Source organism: Vulpes vulpes, chromosome X, assembly GCF_048418805.1.
Source record: "Vulpes vulpes isolate BD-2025 chromosome X, VulVul3, whole genome shotgun sequence".
NCBI classification, from domain to species: domain Eukaryota; kingdom Metazoa; phylum Chordata; class Mammalia; order Carnivora; family Canidae; genus Vulpes; species Vulpes vulpes.
The window spans coordinates 89,078,902-89,099,091 of NC_132796.1; the positions used below are offsets into that span (position 1 = coordinate 89,078,902).

Genomic DNA, 20,190 nt, shown 5'->3' on the forward strand with positions numbered 1-20,190 from the left:
AATGCAGGACTTGATCTGGGAACCCTGATCATACCCTGAGCTGAAGGCAGATGCTCAACCACTGAGCCACCCAGGCGTCCCCATCAGAAAGTTTTAATTCTCAAAAATATGTCCCCTGTTGCCAAGGGTCATGTTGCCATCATAATCTTAGATGGACCCTATAATGCCATTTTTGTTCTGGAGCTCAAATGGAGATGGATATTCTGGTGACCCTGGGGCCCAGAACACCCAGGGCTAATCTACTGGGTGAGATAATGGTACTGTGGTTAAGTAGGAAAATGTCTTCTTTTAAATAAAAGAGCTGCAAACAGAGATATTTAGCATCAAAGTATGATATTTGTAATCTACCTTGGATACCTCAGCAAAAATCCCTTATTTGGTGGTGCCTGGGTGGCTCAATTGGTAAAGCATCTGCCTTCAGCTCAGGTCATGATCCTGGGATTCGGGATCAAGCCCCACATCAGGCTCCCTGCTCAGAAGGGGAGTCTGCTTCTCTCTCTCCTTCTGCCCCTGCTCGTATGCGTGCTCTCTCTCTTGCTCATTCAAATAAATAAATAAAATATTTGAAAAAGGAAAAAGAAGAAAAAATCCCATATCTGAAAAAACAATGTCAAAATGCTAACAAACGGGATGCCTGGGTGGCTCAGCAGTTGAGCATCTGCCTTCAGCTCAGGGTGTGATCCCACAGTCCTGGGATTGAGTCCCATATCGGACTCCCTGCAGGGAGCCTGCTTCTCCCTCTGCCTGTGTCTCTGCCTCTCTCTCTCTGTCTCTCATGAATAAATAAATAAAATCTTTTAAAAAATGCTAACAAATACTAAATCCTAGTGGTATTAATTATACTATTCCCTTTGCTTTCCTGAATATTTTCATGATGAAAAGGGGAAAAAAACCTATGTCTTTGGGGTGGGGGGCATGCTTTCCAAGAGCTCAGTCTAATGGAGGAGACAGACGTAATTAAAATCAGTTTTAATGGGGCAGCCAGGGTGGCTCAGCGGTTTAGCACCGCCTTTGGCCCAGGGCCTGATCCTGGAGACCTGGGATCGAGTCCCACGTTGGGCTCCCTGCGTGGAGCCTGCTTCTCCCTCTGCCTATGTATCTGCCTTTCTCTCTCTCTCTCTCTCTCTCTCTCTCTCTCTCTGTGTCTCTCATGAATGAATAAATGGGATCTTTAAAAAAATCAGTTTTATTACAAAGTACTGCATGACCATTGTTGAAGTGAGTTAAGCCAAGCCATATGCAGGGAGAGACTGGCACTGTACTCAGATGGACACTCTGTATCAGTGCCAGAAGCAAGAGAAAGAACATGAAATACTGAGGAGACAGAAGGTAGTCTCAGGTTACAGAGGATGCTGCAAGAGTGATAGGGCATGTGTGATTAGAGAAGGATCAATCGGGGTCTGAACTTTACCCTGAAAGCTACAGAGTACTGAAGGATTTTAAGTAGGGGACAGACGTACTCACATTTGTGCTTTAAGAAAGTTCACTCAGGGGCACCTGGGCAGTTCAGTTGGTTAACTATCTGACTCTGTTTCAGCTCAGGTCATGATCTAATGGGTTGTGGGATCAAGCCCTGTGTGTAGGCTCCATGCTCAGTGAGGAGTTTGCTTGAGATTCTCTCCCTCTGCCTCACCCTCCCCATTTGCACACATGTGCACTTTTTTTTACATGTGCACTTTCTCTCTCTAAAATAAATAAATAAATAAATAAATAAATAAATAAATAAATAAATAAATAAAATAAATCTTTTTTTTTTTAAAGTTCATTCTTCCAACAGTGAGAAAGAAAAGGAGCAACAGGAGCCAGGAAACCCAGGTGACATCAGAGGAAAAGACACCTTTACGTAATGTGTCCCCAGAGGCGGCACCCTCTATCAATCACCAGCCAGAAGGCACAAAAAGGTGACTTTCTGTGAGGCACCACCCCACAGGGAGTGTCTTCCATAAATCACCTGCCAGCCTGAGGGGGTCCTTTGTGGTGTGCCTTTTTGAAAATGGCCCAGAGGTGCCCAATGAGTGTGAGAATGACACAAGAGAGCTGCTCCATGGGCTGATGGAGCCCTGTATGGCTTGCTTTGCTGCCACATAGTCTCACAGCCCAAATCTGCCTTGGTTTGCTGCCACATGCCTTACACAGCCAGACACAACCCATGTGGAGTCACATTGCTCAGGGGTGAATCTCAGCTGTGTGAGCCTGAGTGCGGTACTTGCAACCTGCTGTGCCCCATTTCCCCAACTCTGAGATGTGTTCTGCAGTTACTATGTGGAATAAACAGCACTAATGGACACCAAGCACTTAGGGTGCCAGGCATAAAGTCAGTGAGTGCTCAACAATTCTCGGCTACTGTTTTTGTGTTTAACCTTCCTCTGAAATAAGTTTTACCAAGCAAAACGAGTTTGGAAGCCAGGCTTGCAAAGTGATGCTGGCCTTCTTACCCCTGGAGTCTGTGTCAAGTCAGAGTCACTGTCGCTGTCATTGGAATACTTCTTGTGTTTTCTTCTAGAGGATTTTTTCTTTCTCCTTTTCTTGGACTTTTCTTTCGAATGACCAGACTTCTTCTTCTTTTCTTCTACACAAGGTACAAATATAAAATTAACTTCTAAGCAAGTATTACAATGATCAGTTTTATTGTATTTGAAATACTGGAAAAGAACAAGTGACAGGCAACCTGAGTAAAAGTAAAGTGTATTGTTCAACTATGTATAAACATTTTTTTTCAACTTCTCAATAAAGAAGCTCTGTAGTATTTTAAAAAATACCTTCTGTGCAGCCCAGGTGGCTCAGTGGTTTAGTGCGGCCTTCAGCCCAGGGCCCGATCCTGGAGACCTGGGATCAAGTCCTGTATCAGGCTCCCTGCATGGAGCCTGCTTCTCCCTCTGCCTGTGTCTCTGCCTCCCCCCGCCCCCCTCTCTCTCATGGATTAATAAAACCTTTAAAATAAATAAAAAATAAAAATAAAAAAAAATAAAAAATACCTTCTGAAGTAGAAGCTGAAGTGCTGCTTTTCTTTGGCTCATCATATTCTCCTGGTGTGTGCTCATCAATGCTGAATTTAAAGAAGATAGTTGTAAGAATCAGAAAAGTGATAAAATGTGAACCATGGAGTATAAAAATATGGAATAAAAATATTTCAGTAATGATATCGATTGTCCAAGGACCATTAAAAGCTAATACTGGAATAACTTTATTCGAGGGTCTATCATCTTCATGATAATGTAATAATCACTTATGTTTGCATAAAGCTTTAGAGTTTACAAAGTCCTATTCAAACTAAAATCAACATGTATTTTTTTAAAGATTTATTTTTTTATTATTTGAGAGAGAATCGGGGGGCAAAGGCAGAGGGAAAGGGAGAGAGAGAATTCCAAGCAAACTTCCCACTTAATGCAGAGCCCAATGCAGGGCTTGATCCCACAACCCCCAGATCATGACTTGAGCCAAAACCAAGAGTTGGACACATAACCATCTGGGCCACCCAGGTGCTCTGTATTTTCAATGCTTCCTACAAGATACTCACTTCAGACCTAACAGCATGCACACTGAAAGTGAAGGGATACAAAAACCTTTATCGTGGAAATACAAGTGGAAAGAAAGCTGGGGTAACAATACTTATATCAGACAAAACAGACTTTATTTAAAAATTTTTTTTTAATTCTTAGTAATCTATATGCCCAACATGGGGCTTGAACTCATCACTCTGAGATCAAGAGTTGCACACCCTACTGATCGAGCCAGCCACGGGCCCCAGACAAAATAGACTTTAAAACAACTAGGAGTGCCTGGGTGGCTCAGTCAGTTGAGCGTCTGCCTTCAGCTCAGGTCATGATCCTGGAATCCTGGAATCCAGCCCCGGGCCAGGCTCCCTGCTATGCGAGGAGTCTGCTTCTCCCTCTCCCTCTGCCCCACCCCACTTGTGTTTACTCTCTCTCTCAAATAAATAAATAAAATCTTTTAAAAAACAACAACAGGGGTGCCTGGCTGGCTCAGTTGGTAAGGTGTGTGACTCTTGATCTTGGGGCTATGAGTCTGAGCCCCACTTTGAGCATACAGATTACTTTAAAAAAAGACAAGACACAATGAAGGATACTACATAATGATAAAGGTAATAATCCAATAAGAGGATATAAAACTGTAAATATTTATGCACTCAACACGGAAGCACCGAATACTAAATACTATGCTATCTAAAGCAACTATTAACAGACATAAGGGAAAAAACTGACAGTAATACAGTAATAGTAGGGGACTTTAACACCTTACTTACATCAATGGCTAGATAATCCAGACATAAAATCAACAAGGAAACAGTGGCTTAGAAGGACAGATGGACCAGTGGACCCAACAGATAAATTCAGAACATTCTATGCAAAAACAGTAAAATATATATTCTTTTTAAGTGCACACAGAATGTTCTCCAGAATAGATCACGTTAGGCCACAACACAAGTCTCAATAAATTCAAAAAGACTGAAATCATATCATGCACCTTTTCTAACCACAACAGTATAAAACTAAAAATCAATCAAGAAAAATCTGGGAAGAACACAAATACAATGGAGGCTAACTAATATGCTACTAAACAATGAGTGATTTAAAAAAAAAAAAAAAAAAAACAATGAGTGAGTCAACCAAGAAATCAGAGGAAATAAAAAAATACATGGACACAAATGAAAAATGAAAACACAATGGTCCAAAATCTTAGGATGCAGCAAAGGCTGTTCTAAGACGGGAAATTATTATAGCAATACAGGCCTACCTCAAGAAGTAATGAAAAATCTCAAAAAACCACCTAACCATACACCTAAAGGACTTGGGGGGAAAAAAACAACAAATGAAGCCTAAAGCCAGCAGAAGGAAGGAAATAATAAAGATTAGAGCAGAAATAAATGATACAGAAACTTAAAAAACCCAAAAGAACAGATCAATGAAACCAGAAGCTGGTTCTTGGAAAAGTCAACAAAATTGATAAACCTTTAGCCAGGTTCATGAAAAAAAAAAAAAAAAGGGAGAGAGGGAGAGAGGGGGAGGGAGGAAGAGAGGGAAAGAGAGAGGGAGAGAGAGAAGACTCAAAATTAGAAATGAAGGGGAACAAAAAGAAATGAAGGAGGAGAAATAACAACCAGTATCACAGGAATACAGAGGATTGTAGAATATTATGAAAAACTATATGCTAACAAGTTGGACAACCTAGAGAAATGGATAAATTCCTAGAAATACATGACTTTCCAAAACAAATCAGGAATAGAAAATTTGAACTAGGGGATCCCTGGATGGCTCAGTGGTTTAGCACCTGCCTTCAGCCCAGGGTGTGATCCTAGAGTCCCGGGATCGAGTCCCACGTCGGGCTCCCTGCATGGAGCTTGCTTCTCCCTCTGCCTGTGTCTCTGCCTCTCTCACTGTGTGTGTGTCTCATGAAAAAATAAATAAAATCTTAAAAAATTTTTGAACTAGTATTGAAATTGAATCAGTAATCAAAAACTCCCAATAAACAAATGTCCAGAACCAGATGACTTCAGAGGTGAATTCTACCAAACATTTAAAGAATTAATTCCTTTTTTTTAATAAATTAATTTTTATTGGTGTTCAATTTACCAACATACAGAATAACACCCAGTGCTCATCCCGTCAAGTGTCCCCCTCAGTGCCCGTCACCCATTCACCCCCACCCCCCGCCCTAAAGAATTAATTCCAAAAAACAGAAAGGAAAGCTTCCAAATTCATTTATGAGGCCAGTATTACCCTGATACTAAAATCAGATAAAGATACTACAAAAAAGAGAACTATATTCTAATATTTTTTATGAAATATGCAAAAATCCTCAACAAAACATTAGCAAACTGAATTCAACAATACATTAAAAAAGTCATTTACCAGGGCACCCAAGTAGCTAAGTCAGTTAAATATCCTACTCCTGATTTCAGCTTAGGTCACGATCTCGGGGTTGTTGGAGGAGTCTCACGTCCAGCTCTGTGCTCAGTGCGGAGTATGCTTGAGAGATTCTCTCTCTCTCTCCCCCTGTCCCTCTCTCCCTCCTCTGTGCACACTGTCTCTCTCTCTCTCCCTAAAATAAATAAATAAAAAATTTTTTTAAGTCATTTACCACGATCGAATGGGATTTATTTCAGGGATGCAAAGGTGGTTCCAAATTTGCAAATCAGAGGTGCCTGGGTGGCTCAGTTGGTTAAGCATGTGACTCTTGATTTCAGCACAGGTCATGATCTCAGGGTCCAGGGATCAAGCCCCAAGTCCAGCTCCCTGCTTAGTGGGGAATCTGCTTGTCTCCCTCTTCCTCTGCCCCTCCCTCTGCTCATGCACTCTCTCTCTAAAATAAATAAATCTTTTAAAAAATTTGCAAACCAATGGGATGCATCACATTAACAAGAGAGGAATAAAACCATATGATCATTTTGAGAGATGGAGAGAGAAAGCACTGGACAAAGTACACCACCCATTCATGATAAAAAAAAAACCCTCAACTTGGGGTACCTGAGTGGTTTAGTAGTTTGGGTGCCTGCCTTTGGCTCAGGTCATGGTCCCAGGGTCGGGGATCAAGCCCCATATCCGGTTCTCTACTGGGTGGAGAGCCTGCTTCTCCTTCTCCCTCTGCCTGCTGTTCTTCCTGCTTGTGCTCTGTCAAATAAATAAATAAATAAGATCTTTAAAAAATTTTTTAAATAAAAAAATGGGCACCTGGGTAGCTTAGCAGTTGAGCATCTCCCTTTGGCCCAGGTCATGATCCCAGGGTCCTGGGATTAAGTCCCACATCAGGCTCCCTGGAGGGAGCCTACTTCTCCCTCTGCCTAGGTCTCTGCCTCTCTCTCTGTGTCTTCTATGAATAAATAAAATCTTTTTTAAAAATTAATTAAAAAATTAAAAAATTAAAACCCCCAATAAAGTAGGTTTTGAGGGAACATACCTCAACATAATAAAGGCCATATGTGGAAAAACCCACAGCTAGGGGTGCCTGGGTGGCTCAGTCAGTTGGATGTCTGCCTTTGGCTCAGGTCATGGTCCTGGGGTCCTGGAATCAAGTCCCATGTCATGCTTCCTGCTAATGGGGAGTCTGCTTCTCCCTCTGCCCCTCCCTCCCGCTAGTGCTCTCTCACTCTCTCCAAAAAGAAAATCTTAAAAAAAAAACAAAAACCCACAGCTAACGTCATCCTCAATAGGGAAAAACAGAGAACTTCCTCTAAGATCAAGAATGAGACAAAGATGTCCACTCTCACCACTTTTATTCAACATAGTACTGGAAGTCCTAGTGACAGCAATCAGACAACAAAAAAATAAAAGGTATCCAGATTGGAAGGAAGTGGGCAGCCCGGGTGGCTCAGCGGTTTGGCGCTGCCTTCAGCCCAGGGCGTGATCCTGGAGACCTGGGATCAAGTCCTGCGTCGGGCTCCCTGCATGGGGCCTGCTTCTTCCTCTGCCTGTGTCTCTGCCTCTCTCTCTCTCTCTCTCTCTCTTTCTTATGAATAAATAAATAAAATCTTTACAAAAAAAAAACAAAACAAATTGGTAAGGAAGAAGTAAAACTTGCACTATTTGCAGATGACACGATACTATATAAAGAACACCTTAAAGACTCCAACCCAAAACGGCTAAAACTGATAAATGAATTCATTAAGGTCACAGGATACAAAATCAATATACAGGAATCCATTGCATTACTATACAGTAATAATGAAGTAGCAGAGAGAAATGAAGAATATAATCCCACTTACAATTGCGCTAAAAATAATATAAAATACCTAGGAATAAACTTAACCAAGGAGGTGAAAGACCTGTACTCTGAAAATTATAAAATTTTGAGAAGAAATTGAATATGACACTAACAAATGAAAAGATAGTTCATACTCATGGATTGGAAGAACAAATATTCACAAATATGCACAAAAAATGTACATACTATTAAAATACCAATAGCATTTTTCACAGAACTAGAATAGATAATCCTAAAATTTGTAGGGAACCACAAAAAAACCCAAACAGCCAAAGCAATCTTGAAAAAGAACAAAGCTGGAGGTGTTACAATCCCAGATTTCAAGATACACTACAAAGCTATAGTAATCAAAACAGTATGGTACTGGCACAAAACCAGACGCATGGATCTACAGAACAGAATATAGAGCCCAGACATAAACCCACACTTTTTTTTTTTTAACCCACACTTTTATGGTCAACTAATCTATGACAAAATAGGCAAGAATATACAATGGAGAAATGACAGTCTCTTCGACAAATGATCTTGGGGGACATCTAGGTAGCTCAGGGTGTGATCCCGGGGTCCTGGGATCGAGTCCTACATCGGGCTCCCTGCGGAGAGCCTGCTTCTCTCTCTGCCTAGGTCTCTGCCTCTCTCTCTGTGTCTCTCATAAATAAATAAAATAAAATCTTTAAAAAAAATAATGGGCAGAGGATCTGAAGAGACATTTTTCCAAACAAGACATCCAGATGGCTAACAGACACATGAAAAAATGTCAACATCACTAATCATCAGGGAAGTGCAAATTAAAACCACAATGAGAGATCAATTTATACCTGTCAGATGGCTAGAATAAAAAACACAAGAAATAACTTTTGGTGAGGATGTGGAGAAAAAGGAACTATAATGCACTGTTGGTAGGAATATAAATTGAGGTACTCACTATGGAAAACAGTATGGAGGTTCACAAAAAATTAAAAATAGAGGGGCGACTGAGTGGCTCAGTCAGTTAAGCATCTGACTCTTGGTCTCAGCTCAGGTCTTGATATCAGGGTCGTGAGTTCAAGCCGTACATTGGGCTCCACTCTGGGCATGGAGTCTACTTAAAAAACAATTAAAAAATAGAATTACCATATGATCAAGTAATTCTACCATTTTTACTCAGAGAAAACAAAAACACTAACTTGAAAACATACATGCACCTCTATCTTTATTGCACCATTATTTCCAATAGTCAAGATATGGAAGCAACCCAGGTATCCACTGATAAGACAAATGGATAAAGATGTGAGATATATATATATATATATATGATGGAATATTAGCCATAAAAGAGGATGAAATCTTGCCATTTGTAACATGGATAGACCCAGAAGGTATAATGCTAAGTGAAACTAAGTCAGAGAAAAACAGGGGCACCTGGGTGGCTCAGTGGTTGAGTCTGCCTTTGGCTCAGGTCATGGTCCTGGAGTCCTGGGATTGAGTCTTGCATTGGGCTCCCTGTAGGGAGCCTGCTTCTCCCTCTGCCTGTGTGTCTGCCTCTCTCTGTATGTCTCTCATGAATAAATAAACAAAATCTTTAAAAAAAGTTAGGGAGATGCCTAACTTTGCTCAGTGGTTGAGCAACCGCCTTTCACTCAGGGAGTGATCCCAGGGTCCAGGATCGAGCCCCGCATCGGGCTCCTTGCAAGGAGCCTGCTTCTCCCTCTGCCTGTGTGTCTCTGCCTCTCTCTCTCTCTCTCTGTGACTCTCATGAATAAATAAAATAAAAGTCAGAGAAAGGGATCCCTGGGTGGTGCAGCGGTTTAGTGCCTGCCTTTGGCCCAGGGCGTGATCCTGGAGACCCTGGATTGAATCCCATGTCGGGCTCCCGGTGCATGGAGCCTGCTTCTCCCTCTGCCTAAGTCTCTGCCTCTCTCTCTCTCTGTGACTATCATAAATAAATAAAAAATTTTAAAAAGAAATTTTAAAAAAGTCAGAGAAAATCAAATACCATATGATTTCACTCATATGTGGAATTTAAGAAATTAAACAAAGTGAACAAAGAATAAAAGAGACAGACAAAAAAAACAGAGTCTTAAATACAGAGAACAGAAGCTCCTGACTGGCTCAGCATGCAACCTTAATTTCAGGGCTGTAAGTTTGAACTCCATGTTGGGTGTAGAGGTTACTTAAAAATCAAATCTTAAGGAGCGCCTGGGTGGCTCAGTCAGTTGGACAGTCTTTGCCTTAGGTCATGATCTCAGGGTCCTGCTTCTCCCTCTTCTCCCCACTCATGCTCTCTATTGCTATCTCTGTCTCTTTCTCTCAAATAAATAAAATCTTTTAAAAAAAAGTTTTGCACAGAGAGCAGCCCTCTTGTCTGCCAATGGGGGAAATAGCCATGGTGCTCATCACAAGACAGAGCTTGTGAGCAAAAGCAAGCACAAACTAGCTCTCTATGTTGTACTGGGACACATAGGAGAGACACAATCATTTGGGAGGACATTTGATCATATCTATTGAAGTTTTAGGGTCACCTGGGTGGCTCAGCGGTTGAGCATTTGCCTTCAGTTCAGGGCATGATCCGGGGCTCTGGAGATCAAGTCTGGCATCCGGCTCCCTGCAGGGAGCCTGCTTCTCCCTCTGCCTGTCTCTCTCTCTCTCTGTTTCTCATGAATAAACAGAAACTTAAAAAAAAAAAAACAAAGTTTTACATATATATGCCCACTGACCAACTGTTCCTAATTTAGAAATTTGTCCTACCAACACACACCCATAGAAGGATGTTCCCTGTGTTTTATAGCTTTGGCTCCAGGCAAGGTATTTTGGCTTTCTCTGTCTCTCTCGCTCTCTCAAATAAATGAATAATATCTTTTAAAAAATAAATAAATAAAAATAAAATATTTAAAAAATACAGAGAACAAACTGGTAGTTGCCAGATGGAAGGTGGGTGGGGGAGTGGATGAAATAAAGGGGATTAAGAGTACACTACTGAGCTCAGCAATGAGTAAAATTGCTGAATCATCATACGGTACACCTGAAACTAATATAATACCATACGTTAATTATACTTGAATAAAAAAAATACATGGGAGGAATCTTGGATGCACATGGTAAGTAAAAGAAGCCGATCTGAAAAGGCTATGTACTATATGGTTCCAACCATATGGCATTCTATTAAAGGCAAAACTAAGAAAACAGTAAAAAGACCAGTGGTGGGCAGCCCAAGTGGCTCAGCAGTTTAGCGCCGCCTTCAGCCCAGGGCCTGATCCTGGAGACCTGGGATCGAGTCCCTCGTCGGGCTCCCTGCATGGAGCCTGCTTCTCCCTCTGCCTGTATCTCTGCCTCTCTCTCTCTCTCTATGTGTCTCTCATGAATAAATAAATAAAATCTTTAAGAAAAAAAAGATCAGTGGTTGGAGGGGAGGGAGAGATAAATAGGCAGAGCAGAGGATTTTTTTAAGGCAGTGAAACTCTTGTGCATGATAGTATAATGGTGAGTATATGTCATTATACATCTGCTCCAAACCTACAGAATATACAATACCAAGAGTGAATCCTAATGTAAACTATGGACTTTGGATGATTATGATGTGTTGGTGTGGGTTCTAACAAAAGTACCACTCTGGTGAGGGATGTTGATAGCTAAGGAGGCTGTGCATGTTTAGGGAAGGGGGTAATGGGATTTCTCTGTATTTTGTGCTCAATTTTGCTGTAACCTAAGCTGCTCAAGAAAATAAAGTGATTTACTTTTTCTGAATGAAGCCACAGGGTAAATGTAGGAAACTACAAGGAAAGATGAAAAATTATTAGAGACAAGAAGGCTGAGGGAAGACTTCATGATTTTATTCTGAGTGTAAAAAGCACATAGGGCAGAGCAGCAACCATTCTGTCCCCAGAGAAAGAACCTAACACACTACAGGAAAAGATTTCATTCTATGGTAGAGAATTCTGAAAAGAGTATTAAAATTCTATAACTGTTAAAAAGGGAATTTCCATATCATATAATATTTTCCTTGGGGTATCTGGGTGGCTCAGTCAGTTAAGCATCTGCCTTTGGCTCAGGTCATGGTCCCAGGGTCCTGGGATAGAGACCTGCATTGGGCTCCTTGCTCAGTGGGAAGCCTCCAACTCCCGCTGCTTGTGTTCTGTCAAATAAATAAATGTTTTTTTTTTAAATTTCATAGAATCTTTTCCTCTGAGATCACATCTGTAACAATTTAAGTATTGCCTAGAACGTTATTTTTAGGGTTCCTTCCAACTCGAATTCTATTTCAGGTTCTTAAAAGCATTTCTTTTAAAAACAAGTTTTTTTGGCGGGAGGGCACCTGGGTGGCTCAGTGGTTGAGCATCTGCCTTTGGCTCCAGTTGTGATCCTGGGGTCCTGGGATGGAATCCTGCATTGGGCTCCCCACAGAAAGCCTGCTTCTCCCTCTGCCAGTGTCTCTGTCTTTCTGTGTCTCTCATAAATAAATACATTTAAAAAAAACAAGACTTTTATTTGTTTTTAAATGATTTTATTTTTAAGTAAGCTCTATGCCCAACATGGGGCTCGAACTCACAATCCTGAGAACAAGTGTTGCATGCTCTACCAACTGAGCCAGCCAGGTGCCCCTTGAGAACAAATTTCTGAATGCTTTCTCACCCTGTCACAAATCACAAATTTTACCCATCAAAGCACATTGTCTCAACTCAACCTCAAGTAGACACAGAAATAGATGAGAGGTGGCATACCTGGTGAGCTCAGTTGGTTGAACATACAATCCTTGCTCTCAGGGTTGTGAGTTCAAGCACCATGTTAGGAACAAAGATCACAGTGGTGTGGGGGGGGTAGAAATAAAGGAGAATAAAGAAAATGCTTATGAATAGCAGCAAAGAGGAAAGAAATAAGGAAAAAGAAGCCATCAGAGATTACTGACTTTAGGAAAATTAACTAAACCAAACCATACTGATAAATTCATTTAAAAAATCCCTTTGTTGGGACTCCTGGGTGGCTCAGTGGTTGGGCATCTGCCTTCGGCTTGGGTCGTGATCCTGGAGTCCCAGGATCGAGTCCCACATCGGGCTCCCTGCATGGAGCCTGCTTCTCCCTCTGCCTATGTCTCTGCCTCTCTCTCTCTCTGTCTCTCATGAATAAATAAAATCTTTAAAAATAAACAAAAATCCCTTTGTAATGCTAAAATCTGGCAAGCAATCTGCTGTTGGGTTAGCTAAGAAAATAAATTCAAAATAATATAAATGTATCATTAACACTGAACCCTTCTATGAAGAAGAAATTAGCACCCCATGAATTATAATTTAAAGAGAACACTTAGGGGCAGCCCCGGTGGCTCAGCGGTTTAATGCCGCCTTCAGCCCAGGGCGTGATCCTGGAGACCCAGGATCGAGTTCCACGTCGGGCTCCCTGCATGGAGCCGGCTTCTCCCTCTGCCTGTGTCTCTGCCTCTCTCATGAATAAATAAATAAAATCTTAAAAAAAAAAGAGAGAACACTTAGCAGGGTGACTGGGTAGCTCAGTAGGTTAAGTGCCTTTGGCTCACATCATGATCCCAGGGTCCTGGGATCGAGTCCCACATTGGGCTCCCTATTCAGTGGGGAGCCTGCTTCGCCCTATCCCCCTGCCACTCCCCCTGCTTGTGCTCTCTAATAAATAAATTAAATCTTAAAAGAAAGAGTACACTTAGTATCCTAAAATCCACCAGCAACATGTTTGAATTCTTAGATATATACCATGTTTTTATTTTTTTAAACAATTTTTTTTGTTTTGTAAAGTAAAAGAATACCATAACAAAATATACTGGGTGGCTTGAACAACAGAAATTTATTTTCTCGCCATTCTGGAGGTTAGGAGACCAAGATCAAGGTACCATCAGGACTGATTTCTGGTAGGCCTCTCTTCCTCACCTGTAGACTGGCGACTTCTTCCTGTGTCCTTACATGGCCTTTCCTCTGTGTACACAGGGGAAGGTGGTGGGGAGATATCTGGTATCACTTCCTGTTCTAAGGATACCAGTCCTACTGAATTCAAGCTCCAGCCTTATGACCTCATTTAACCTAAATTACTTCTCTAAAGGCTTTATTTTTTTAAGATTATTTATTTGAGAGAGAGAGAGAGCACGCATGAGCATGAATTGGGGGGGGGAGGGTGCAGAGGGAAAAGAAAACTCCCTACTGAGCAGGAACCTGGAAACAGGGCATGATCCCAGGACCCCAGGATCATAACCTGAACAGATGGCAGAAAGAAGCTTAACCCAAGACTAAAACAACCAGGTGCCCCTAAAGGCTATATTGCTAAATACAGTCACTTTGAAAATTAGGATTCAACATTTGAATGGGGGTGGGGGTGACACACAATTCAGTCCATAACAAGGATTCTCTGTAGACAATATACATATTTCAGGAGCTCCTAAATCTTCAATCATCTCCCACTTTAATCTCCTAGAAGATACAGGCATCCAAATTATAACTCAGTGGCTAAATTGTGGGGTGTATGGGGTGTGTGTGTGTGTGTGTGCGCCTATTTATCTGGAGATAAATAGGTCCAATTCAATAGGTCCAGTTAAGTCCTATTTTCCTTTTACATTTTAAACTTTAAATTAATAAAAACTCAGCATAAATGTAAATTCAACACTTAAGATTGATGTTATAATGCAAATGGTACAGACTGCAGCCAGCCTGAGCAGCCATGCTAGAAATGCAGCCTGGGAGGCTGTCAAGTGCATCTCTTCTGCCTCCTGCATGACATAGTTCCTGATTGCTCATTTGTCTTCTGTAATATGTGACACAATTTTACATTTGGAAACAAGTTTCATTTGTTTGTACATATTTATGAAAAGAGAAAGAAATCTATTTGAATCTGGTTAAAGCTTTGGTTTTCAGAAACCCGAGAATTAGTAAAGACAATTTTAAAAAATGAAATATTAGAAGTAGAGGACAGTACAGGGAGCTCTGAAAAGAAAAGTTCCAGGTCACAAAAGTTGTATTCATTGAGATTCAGAGTTTGTTCCCACTCTATGCTTCCCCTTTAGCTTCTTTTTGGAAAAGGAGTACACTGTCGCTCTTTGGAGGACACTAAAATAATTTTTAAAGTTCTTACTCTATTTGTCATTTTCTGTTATAACTTTTGTTATGTGCAAACTGAAAAGAAAAAAATGGGCACAATTCTGCAAAATCTAGCTGCTTTTGTGTCTGTTTGGTTTTTCAAAAAAATCCTTACAAAATAAACATATTTGGGATGCCTGAGTGGCTCAGCAGTTGAGCGGCTGCCTTTCGTTCAGGGTGTGATCCTGGGATCCAGGATCAAATCCCACATCAGGCTCCCTGCATGGAGCCTGCTTCTCCCTTTGCCTATGTCTCTTCCTCTCTTTCTGTGTCTCTCGTGAATAAATAAATAAATAAATAATCTTAAAAAAATAAACATATTTGGTTTCATTGTTTAAATAAATTGTTATTTATTCAGGGGGAAAGGTATCAATCAGAACAATGCAGAGTTAGATTGAGAGGGTCTCCCACTTCAAGAAGCAATCTAAAAATAAACATACAAATAACAGTTCTTGGAAAATTTGAGGACTCTAGGGACCAATGATGCTTGCCAGGCTGCAAAGGCACACAGGTCTTGTGGTGTAAGGCGTAAAATTAAGGCCTATTATTATGTACTGCCTTGACATCTGGGAGAACCAATGGCCTAACTGCAGATTCTTCTCCCCACTCTGCTCCTGTAGATAAGATCCCCTAGCCAAAAAAAAAAAACCTCTTTATTATAAGGAATGGGCCCAGTTCCAGATTTTATCCCTGAGTAGTAGGTTTCTGTACTCTGCCAGCCTATGGATCTCATCTGTCCAGTGTCAGGTGTCCTGTGTTCAGCCTCCCCATTAACCCCAGGAGGGAAACCCCTCCCTCACCCACAAGGTAAACAGGACACCATTAAAATAGTCTCTACTGCTGCCTGGTTTCATCTGTACTAGTAAGATAAATTATTTATGTGCCACATGCACAAATGCAAGTCGTTCTTTCATCTTTTAGTTAGAATTCTAAAATAAGAAGCTGTTTGGTTTGATTGGCACAGACTGGGGGCATCGTTCTGAAACATTTAACTCGGATGTAGGTCTTCAGTGAACAAACTCAGAACTGCTTTTACTCTTTCTGCTCCCAGGCATGAAACCCTAGTAGCTAACAGGAATGTATATTCTGTTCCAGGCACTAACTCATTACAACAACCCTAAAAATATCAGCACTATTTTTATTCCCTTTCTACAGGTGAATAAATGAAACTAGGGAGGTTAAATAACTTGCCCAATGCTCTTTGTTCAATTAACATTTGTTAGGTAGAACACAGGGTGCAGGATGGTGAGCCAAAGTTCACCAGACCACAAGAGAAACTAAAATAGAGCAGTTAATTACTCACAAGACCTGGAAGAAGTACAGGGAATGCCTCCAAAGGCCACACAAGGAGGTCAGGGCAGAGTACAGATAGAGGCTAAGGACCTGGGGCAAGTGCCTTTACTAGGGTCTCTGGACGTAGTGCTTTGGAGTTCCCAGGTTAGGGCCAGATCCATCAATTTAAACCAAAAGAGTGGAGTTTTGGTAAGCTCCACAGGGATCTTATCTAAGGGACCTATAGAGCAAACAGGCACTGGGAGGCAGGGGAACAGTTGATCACAAGGGCTATTGGGGAAGTCATATCAGGAACTTAACATTTGCTTGTGATTCTGAGGGCTGCTATCTAGGGCATGTGCTTGCATGAGGCAGGGCTAGTGTAAGTTTAAGGTCCCTGCAGGCCACTTGGTGAAACCAAATGGATGCCCAGACAACAGTACCATGGAGTAGCTTTGCTAAACTCTTGACACTCAAGGCCACACAGGTAATAACTGGCAAAGCAGAGCTTCAAACTCTGGCAGTCCAAATCCAGAGACTCGCCTCCTCTCTATGCTTTATTACCTCCCACTGCTAGGAAGAAAAGGAATAATCAAGACATGGCCCAACTGTTGTAATTTCAACCTAACTCTCAATGCCTGTAATGATTTTTAAATTTCTAATTTTTTAAAACACATTCAAGGCCCTCAGTATGGGTTATCTGATGTTCAATAAACAGTAGACATAACACTCACACAGCAATAATTAAAACTATTTTCCTTCTCCTTCTTAAACTACCTTTCCACTCCAATACTCACTTTCATTAGAGGAAAACTGATCTCACCCTCCTCCTTTCTTGGGTCAAGAGTGAGACCTCCCTTTTCTTTCTGAGTGAAAGAGAGAGAGAGAGAGAGAGAGGCAGAGACACAGGCAGAGGGAGAAGCAAGCTCCCTGCGGGGAGCCAGATGTGGGACTCCAATCCCGGAACTCTGGGATCACAGCCTGAGCCACCCAGGCGCCCAAGAGTGAGACCCCTTTTAACAAAACCTTTGTAGGTAGCCTCAAATCCAGTAGAGCACATCACTTTTTCTACATTCATCCAATCACCTCTTGGAGAAAGGTTCTACTTTCTAATTTAAACCTGTTTCCAGGCGCCTGGCTGGCACAGTCGGTAGAGCGTGCAACTCTTGATCTTGGGGTTGTCAACTGGAGCCCCACACTGGGCACAGCGATCATCAAAAAAAACAAAAAAAAAAAACAAAAAAAAAAACAAAAACCAACAACCACAATCGTAACCTCGACCCTTCCAAATTCCCTACATATTTCCACTTACATATCCTGTTATCTCAGGATCCAACACGCAATGGATGCGCTAGACGCTGTGAATTCTGTAATGAATAAAATCCTCCTTTCCACGAACTCAGTCCAGCGGAGAATAAAAACATGCTCATGAATGGCAACTTAACGCGAATATAAATGCTTTACATAAATTTGCGACCCTTGGCCATGTCCACTAGAGGATGGGAGGCGGCGGGAGACCAGGGCACTGGAGGCGCGCGCCCGAGGACAGAAGAGCGTTAAGGGAGCCAAGGGGCGAATATGCGGCCACCGCGAGCGGGCTGAAGAACAAGATGAAAACGGGCGCAAGGCAGGAAGAAGGGTTCAGAGAAGTGCGAACACTAAGCAGCGGGATGAAGGATGGAGGCGACTCTGAAGGCCGGCGGGCTCCTCAGGGCGCAGGTGCGTCCGTCTCACTCACCTCCCCTCTCTCCTCGTCCTGGAGGCCAGGCCCCGCCGTCGCCAACTCGCAGGCGCGCGCGGGCACCGCGGCCGGGGCCGAGGCGAGGGCGTGCCCCGCGGTGCGCAGGGCGGGCCCTGGAGAGCGAGGCCGCGGACGGATCGGCAGGACCGGTGTGGGGAGCCTGGGGCGAGGCCGCCCCACCGACGGCTCAGCTGCGCGGGGGACAGCAGCGGGCCCGCGGGGACTGGGCGGACCCGCTGCGCTCCGCGCTCTTCCGGAAAGAACTGCAACGCTTCCCCACCCCCGAACCCGAGGCCTCTGTCTCCGGACTGCAGACCGGGACAGGGGGGGCCATCGCTGCCGCAGAAGCAGGGAACACGCTCACGAGCCTGGGAAAAATCTCAGTTGCCTTGGCTCCCAGAAGCCCGCTGCGCAACCTCCCTAAAGCTGAGAAAAACGTGGAAACCGTTCCGGGTACGTCGGCAAAATCCTTCCCCAGGGCTACGTGGCGTCCAGCCCATGTGAAAGGGGTGGCGTATCCGTGTAAATAAGCCGCCGCTGCCAGCGGCTCGGAGCGCTCATTCTTCCAGTTCCGTAGGGGGCTCGGCAGGTCTCATTTAGATTGGAAACCGTGTCTTTCTCAGCCTTACACTTGAAATAACCGCAAGGGACGGATGACGGACCACGGGATACATTTCACAGAATGGCCATATCAACAACACAGTCGATTCTGCTTGTGTTTCAGGTCCTTTCTGTGCTTGTGTGTATGTAGCATATTACATAATATTGGGCGCTTAGTGTGTCTCATGTGTATGCGTGTATATGTATGTTTGCATAATATATGCATAGATATGTGTGTACGTGTACATATATATCAAAATGGCTCGAGTCGAGTTACATGTTTTTTTCTGAACCTATCCTGAATTAAAAGAAAAGTCTAAATGGGAGACGGGAAGAAAAAAAACAAAGTATTCAAAGTATTTCTACGCAGCTGACTGTGTTTATTTTAGTGTTGTCATATTTAGCAAAAAAAAAAAAAAAATAGAGTAGACCCACCTACATTTGAATTTCAGATAAACAACGAGCAACATTTTAGTATAAGTATGTCCCATATGTATGACAATAATAATGCAGTATTAAATGACTTTTTGTTGTTGTTGTTGTTAAAGATGAGAAGGCCACTAATGTGCCTCCTCCAAGCTGTTCACTTGCTGTTTGAGAAGCAGGAGGCAGCCCCTGATATCTGGCAGGTAGCAGAGCACGCAGGCCATGTTCTTCTGTTGAACATAAACTCACACAACATTAACCTAAGACAAAGTCAGTAGGAGACTGATGAAGTGAGGCAAAACAAAACCAATTTATAATTTTGTCTAATCATAGCTTTTAAGACAGGTCACTGTGTCACTCAGAAAACACCAAAATGGGTGACTGCTATTTTATCAATTATAGCTTTATTCCCACTCTCCTCTGCCCTCCCTATAGATAAGATTTATTGAGATGCCCGATCATAAAATTGCTCCTGCTTTCTGACAGCATCTGATCTAGAGTGAACTCCCCTCTCCTTAGATCATTCCCTAAATAGCCCAAATACTACAATAGGTTCTTTTTAACATCCTTTTACTGAAACACCCCACAGTTCCCTATGGTATGCGTTCTCCCTCCCTGTAAAGAATAATAAACCCAATTGTGGGTGTATTCCTGGTGATCTTTGTTTGAAGGTCATTGGCATGTTCCATTGCCTAGAATGTTCTTGCCTAGATATTTGCATAGCTCTTTCCCTTAGTTTATTGTGTTCTTTGCTCATACATCATCTATTCAGAGAGGTCTTTCCCGACCACACTATTTACAATGGCACCCTCATCGTTCTCTGTTCCTTTACACTGTTTTTCTTCACAGCATTCATTACTATCTGATATTATACATTTAGATAACATATGCACATATGTTTATCATATGTCTCTCCCATTAAAATCTAAGTTTCATGAAGACTGGGACTTCATCTTTTTGACTGTATCCACACTGCCTACAATATTGCCAGGCACAGAGTAGGTATTAAATGATAGGTATTTAGTGAACATATGAACACATGGATTTTTATCGTGTCAGGATTTTTTTTAAGATTTAGGGTTTTTGGGATCCCTGGGTGGCGCAGCGGTTTGGCGCCTGCCTTTGGCCCAGGGCGCGATCCTGGAGACCCGGGATCGAATCCCACGTCGGGCTCCCGGTGCATGGAGCCCGCTTCTTCCTCTGCCTGTGTCTCTGCCTCTCTCTCTGTATGACTATCATAAAAAAAAAAAAAAAAGATTTAGGGTTTTTTTTTTTTTTTTTTTTTTTTTTTTTGATTTAGGGTTTTTTAAAAGATTTTATTTATTTATTCATGAGAGACACACAGAGAGAGGCAGAGACATAGGCAGA

At 42.2% G+C, this 20,190-nt stretch overlaps 1 protein-coding gene across 1 annotated transcript in view; it reads right to left on the bottom strand.

Moving 5' to 3' along the window:
* The window catches only part of LOC112934440 (uncharacterized), a 28,840-nt gene extending 9,974 nt beyond the window's left edge, over positions 1 to 18,866 (bottom strand). The window contains exons 1-4 of the mRNA XM_072743515.1: positions 18,836 to 18,866; positions 17,794 to 18,175; positions 2,976 to 3,046; positions 2,436 to 2,569 (exon numbers count right to left, since the gene is read on the bottom strand). Coding sequence (XP_072599616.1) covers positions 2,436 to 2,569; positions 2,976 to 3,046; positions 17,794 to 18,175; positions 18,836 to 18,866 — 618 coding nt within the window. The remainder of the gene's footprint in view (positions 1 to 2,435; positions 2,570 to 2,975; positions 3,047 to 17,793; positions 18,176 to 18,835) is intronic.
* Positions 18,867 to 20,190: the final 1,324 nt, after the last annotated feature.